Raw genomic sequence first — 6,416 nt, 5'->3', positions numbered from 1 at the left:
TAGAATTTAGACAGAATGTGGGGTTGAGCCAGGAAGGCTGTTTAGAAAAAACCAGATCATTATTACGCTGTCTCTTAATTCTAAGAGTATGCCTCAGCAGTAACCCATAACTCTTGCAGGTGTGATGAGTTCATTCTTCTATGAACTATAATGTTCAATGAAAGGAAACTGGGCCCCTGAGTGGAGTTGGGCCAGGGAATGCTCTTCTGAGCTCTGAATGATGGGTAAAATCAACTAGGCAAAGAGGTGGAAGATAAATACATATAACGTTATTTGTCAGTTGTTGAAAAAAAGTGGGGGGGCAGGGGAGCATTTTATGAAATAGTAATTTTCTCTTTCCCACAGCTGGTGATGGTTGAATTAGAGAGTGAGTGTCTCAGTGCATGACTGTGATTTATTTGATGTTTGTGACAGTGCATATCATGGTGCCTGGCTTGCTCAGTAAATGCTGTTGAAAATATATTCCGTTGTGCTGAGAGCAGTGTGGTCAGTATGACTGAGTGAGTTATATGCTGTTTCTTGATCTGTTGCCTAGTCCCAAATTCCTTTTGGAAGCTCTGACAGGGAGGATGATACAGTCAGACAAAGGAGCAGATCCACCAGACAAAAAGGACATGAAGCTTTCTCCAGCAACCAATCCGGAGAATGGTATGTGTCACCAGTGTTCCCTTTCTAGAGCAGAGGCCTTAAAATATCTCTCTAAATGTGATCAAATGAATGGGAAGAAAGTCTAATAGATTCACTGTGAACTCTACAAGCAATTTGCTGTACACGTTTGATTGCACTACTACAACTCCTAGTGACAAGTTTGGGAGCAATTTTGAAGACAGGAAGGAAAGAAATTGACACAGTGGATTCAGAGCCTTCCCCGCTGCCCAACCCCGACCCCACAATGTTTTATGTAACACTTAGAACTGCATAACTTGTTCACATTCAAAATATCACTGCAACAATAGTATTTCTATGAAAACACTGTAAAAAATTAAGCATCCACTAAAATCTGTTTAGTCCTTTTAATCAGTAGAATACTGAGATTTATATTAAAAACCTATTGGGAGTTAGAGTTTTTCAGTAGCACTTGCAATAAAATTTTCATAAAGGGTAAAAACAAATCATTCTATGTTTGAGTTAGAGAAAGAGGATCCAAAAAACAACTAGATATTTTGAGATAAAACACAGGCTGGTGAGATGGGGGAGGGGAAAGCAATCATATTACTCTCATGATACCATACATCTGTATATTATGATCTGTTATTTCATCTAATGTTAGCAAAAACCCTATGAGAAAGCTGGCATATTCTCATTTTGCCACCAGGAAATTGGGTTTCAGATAGTTACATGACTTTCTGAAGTTCACACAGTAAGTGATCGAATGGGGCTTAAAGCCAGATCTTCTGGCCTTAAATCCAGTGTCCTTTCCAGTCCTCATGAAACCCTATGGCATGCCCCAGGTGTCTGAGCTGCCTTTCACACCCACACCTGCCTTTCTTTCCACATCTACTCTTCACCCACCACCCCATCTCTGCCCTCTTCCTTTTCTAGGCCTGTCCCAAATCCTGAGGCTCGTGCTGCAAGAGCTGAGTCTGTTCTACAGCCGAGACGTGAATGGAGTGTGTCTTTTATATGATCTCCTTCATTCCCCGTGGCTGCAGGCTCTGCTAAAGGTGAGTGCTCCATTGCTCAGAAGCCTTTGCTTACTATGGGGGAGCAGAAAACCACTGTCTGAGAAGTTCAGGCTGCTATAACAAAATATCATGAACTGGGTGGCTTATAAACAACAGAAATTTCTCACAGTTCTGGAGGCTGGGAAGTCCAAGATCAAGGCACTGGCAGATTTAGTGTCTAGTGAGGGCCCACTTTTTGGCTCATGGAAGGCTGTCTTTTTCACTGTGACCTCACATGTGGAAGGGCCGAGGGGCCTCTCTCAGGCCTCTTTTATAAAGCTACTAATCTCATTCATGAGGGTGGAGGCTTCATGATCTAATCACCTCCCAAAAGCCTCACCTCCTAATTCTTCACCTTCTGGTAAAGAATTCAACATATAAGTTTTGGGAAGACACAAACATTCACATCATAGCAACTACTTACCCAATGGTGTCACTAGCCGGTTGCCAGAAAATTTCTACTTGGAAAATGTTCTTAGAAGGCAATTGTCAGAGAAAAGCTATACAAACCTCTTAGCTCAGGAAGGAATTAGCTTAGGTGGAAAATAATATGGCAGCTCCTTTCTTTTCTCCCCTCAACTCTTTTTCTTCCAGAGGCCCCTGGGATGACAAAGTGGCCACCACAATGGCCCTCAGCAGCACATTATCAGCTGTCTGCAACCCTTTGTTCTGAGGCCAACTCCGGACAAATAAAAATGTTTTAAAAAAATCATCCCTCTTTGTTAAAATCAGGAAATGAGATATCTATAGCTCTGTTTAGATATCTTAAAACTTTCTTACCCTGAAAGTTTCTTTTTTAATTTGGCTAAAATTTCACACACTATACAATAGCATCTATTAAATTGTCAATGCTACTATAATTTTGTCATTCTGAATAAATGTTATTGTTAAGAAAGCTCATTTTGAAGTTATTTTTTGGGATGTAGGTGTTTCCTTCACTGAAGTGTGAAATGCGGTCATCTTGTTATGCATGTTAATATTATATTTCTTAAAATAAAAGTAGCAATAACTTTAGCATGAACAAAGATGTATTCCTCACATCATTTGTTTTAAAGCACCCAATTCCTATTAGGCATTTCCCTCTGGGATCAACTAAGACAGGAGTTTTAATTTCATTATGGGCATTGCCGTTGCTCACCATTGCCAGGCTGTAGGTGCTTTGGCTCCCTGCTTCAATCAATCAGCCTTCATCACTTACAGGTAAACTTGAGCACCGGCCCCGAGGCAGAGCTGGGAAGCAGCATCGTCACAGATATAGAAAAGGCTGGGCTGAGTTGGCCTCTTGGGCCTTGTTTCTCCATCTGTAAAAGAAACTTTGGTTCCTAAAATAAGATTAGGAGCTGCGCTGAGGAGCTAGGCGGGCTTTGATGTACTCAGCCCAACCCTAGGTCCTGCTATAGAAAAAAATTCCTAAGGGTCAGCAGATGAAGTTGGAATTTTTACAAATGAATTTGTTCTGGAGAATTAAGGAAGAAACGGGAAACAAACAGTTCCAAAGATCAGAGCAGAGTACAGATAAGCATATATAGCATGCCCAGCCTCTGATTCAGAACCTTCAGTGGATCCCAAGCCACACATCTCCTGCCCTGCACAGTTGCCTGGTGCAGAGGTCCTCCCGGGTCTGTGGATCCAAAGAACCTCTCCCTTGAGATGCCCCTTTGCATATTGTCTATAAATCCCTATTGATCTCATCCCCAGAAATCCTACCCTTACTCAGTTTAACAAGAGTAAAAGTTTGAATTTCTTTTTACCAATGAAATTGCTTGGGGAAGATCAATTTCCTAGTGGCAGCCAATAATTAAGCCTTTAAATCATTGGAGCCGCCAAACCTGAATTCATTTCCCATTGGCAACTAGAGACACATCTTATTAAAGACCAACATTCATCATGTTATTCAGCTGTTTGTGCAGTTGCCCAGGCTGTATCCTTCCTTTGAGAGCCTTAAATCCAAAATGTTAATACAGATGGTCCTCCAATTACGATGGTTCGATTTTTCAACTTTAGGATGGGTTTATTGGTGTATTAAATGCATTTTCAATTCAGGGTATTTTCAACTTACGATGGGTTTATAGGGACATAATCCATTGTAAGTCAAGGAGCATCTGTAGTCATGTGATCAATATCAATTCTCCCACCCTTACCCCCCTGCAGGTCTATGACTGTCTCCATGAATTTAAAGAAAAGAAACTAGTTCCCACCACACTCCATGCACAGGCATTATCCTCTGAGGTAAGGTGATTTCAACTCCTCAGAGTAGTAAAGCTCAGACAGACACAATGCCATTTTACCTGCATTGCTAATTTAAATGAATTAAAGGCTCTGATGGAAAAGTTTGATTGATGATTTTTCATCTAATAAATGTTTTTAATTGAACTAATATAAGGAAGAAAATTGGCCAACTATCTACCTGCTAACACCACCCCCCCACCTTTAGCATGTGTCCATTTTTCTTTCTTTTTGTTCTAAACCTTGATTTACCCTATGTAAACAGGGTAAGGTTATGGTAATGATCCCCATAGTATTCCTAATGTTATAGTAATGATTTCTAGCCTGGACCTTTTCTCTGAATTTCAGTCTCAAATATCCCATGGCCTCTTCCCCATCTTACCTGGAGGTTTAATGGACAGCTCAAACTCGACGTGTTCTAAACTGAACTCCTGATCTTCCCCACCCCAACCCACTCCTCTCGCAGCCTTTTCTATTTCAGTAATGATATCTCTGTTCTTGTAATGCTCAACCAAAATCTTTGGGGCCATCTTTGACTCTCTCTTCCTCATATCTCAGCCCAATCTGATGGCAAATCCTGTTAGCTCTGCTTTCAAAATATGCCCAGAATCTCACCACCCCGTGCCATCTAATATAAGCTACCATCATCTCGTACATAGACAATTGCACATACCTCCTACCTGGTCTCTTTCATCTACCCTTGCTGCCCTGTGGTCTAGTCCCAGCACAGACTCGTTAAGATCAAGTTAAATCATGTCACTTCTCTACTCAAACCCTTGTAATGACTTCCCATCTCAGTAAACACCAAAGTTCATACATAGCCAAACATAGTCGAGCTGCCATTAACTCTTTCACTCTACACTCACTACTCTCCCCTGTTCACTCTGCTCCAGCCATATTGGCCCCTGATGGCTGTTTGAATTCATCAGACATGCTCCTGCCACAGGCCCTTTGCACTTGCTATTACCTATGTTAGTAATGCCCTTGCCCATGTATCCACATGATTTGCTCCCTCGTCTCCTTCCAGTCTCTACACAAATGCCACCTTCTCAGTGAGGCTTTCAGTCATTTAAAATTGCATTCTCTTCTAGCACTCCCCTAGCCATCTTCCCTGGTTTATTTTTCTTCTTAACACTTCTTACTGTCAAATACAACCACTTATTTTACCTATGTATTTTATTTATTGTCTGTGTCCCCTCACTAGAATGTAAACTCCATGAGAATGAGGATTTTTGTCTGCCTGTTCACCACTGTTTTTGCATCGGCTAAAACAGTGCCCAGCCCGCAGTAGGTGTTCAATAAATATTTGTTGAATGGATGAATAAATGTAATCCATTTTATTCTTATTTATTGTCCAAACCATATTAAAGAAATAGAAAAAGAGAGAGAGTAAAAATATCCTCAATTCCAGTAATCAGCAACTCAAAATTGTTCTCATTCAGTTGTAATCCTAGTGAATGGAGGTAAAGCTTTGTAAACTGCTGGTTTTATTTGACTGCATGTAATGACACTTGACTGCTGAAGATCTGCAGGGCTGACTAAAGTCTTGAAAGGTCTTATATCCTCTGAAAGTAAGTCTACACCTAAATCACAGCAAAGAGATTAGAATTCATTCTGTTTAGCACTTTTTCATCACAACCAACGTTAAAATTGCTAATCAAATAATACACCCTAAAATAGAAATTATTATTCCCATTTTCTGTTTGAAGAATGGAACGTCCCATCAGATTAAGCTACCTGAGTTCCCCAGGTACTTACTTGGAGAAACTCAGCTTAATCTTCCCATGAAGTGCTGACGTTAGCAAATAGCTATTTCAGAGCAACTAGAGGGAAAGTGCCTTGGTACATATGCTATTACAAAAGTGGGTAGTTCTTCCTCCATATGATGTGCCGGGACTGGGGCACTGCGGCTTAGATCTACCCCAAATCTTGGATTCTACCTACTCTAGTAAAGTTTAATGAATAAGGAAGGATAATAGGCCCTGACTTTAAAGACGAAAAAGAAGGCTTTAATAGCAGCTTGTGTTAGGTCAATAGCATGTTAGTCAGTATATCAGTTATCCAGCCTAGGTGAGGCTTACCAGGTGATGAAGACTTTTTAAAAATTTCATAATGTATGCTTTTCCATGAACCAGGTAGTAGAGCTGCTACGTGAAACCCCTAAATCCCCTGAGATCCGAGAGCTGAGACAAATCCTCCAAGGTCCACACTTTAAGGCAAGTGCTTGCTAAAATAGAAAAGATATGCCCATCTGGCACATAGACAAAGTTGGGAAGAAGAAATGAATGTGATAGAAAGTGTAAAATTTTTCATTGAATTTAATATTCATGAACAGATGTTCTGTCACTGTACCTGGGTGACCAGTGAATTGTACTTAAAGATGTGTGACTCAGATGTGACTGGTTCAGTGTTTTCAGTCATGGAGCCAAGCCTACTCTATTTATGAGGAGGCATCCAGAACTTTCCATGGTGTTTTGTTTCCTCCCGAAAGCCATAGTCCCTCTAAAGTTTTGGGGGGTAATCAGG

The 6,416-nt window shown here is 40.7% G+C and overlaps 1 protein-coding gene across 1 annotated transcript in view; it reads left to right on the top strand.

Moving 5' to 3' along the window:
- Window positions 1-569: 569 nt before the first annotated feature.
- MPP4 (MAGUK p55 scaffold protein 4) overlaps window positions 570-6,416 on the top strand; it is a 42,410-nt gene continuing 36,563 nt past the window's right edge. Inside the window, exons 1-4 of the mRNA XM_063076997.1 lie at window positions 570-648; window positions 1,543-1,664; window positions 3,816-3,893; window positions 6,026-6,106. Coding sequence (XP_062933067.1) covers window positions 570-648; window positions 1,543-1,664; window positions 3,816-3,893; window positions 6,026-6,106 — 360 coding nt within the window. The remainder of the gene's footprint in view (window positions 649-1,542; window positions 1,665-3,815; window positions 3,894-6,025; window positions 6,107-6,416) is intronic.

This window comes from Cynocephalus volans, chromosome 1, assembly GCF_027409185.1.
Source record: "Cynocephalus volans isolate mCynVol1 chromosome 1, mCynVol1.pri, whole genome shotgun sequence".
In the NCBI taxonomy this organism is placed as follows: domain Eukaryota; kingdom Metazoa; phylum Chordata; class Mammalia; order Dermoptera; family Cynocephalidae; genus Cynocephalus; species Cynocephalus volans.
This window is presented reverse-complemented; position numbering and strand designations above follow the sequence as displayed.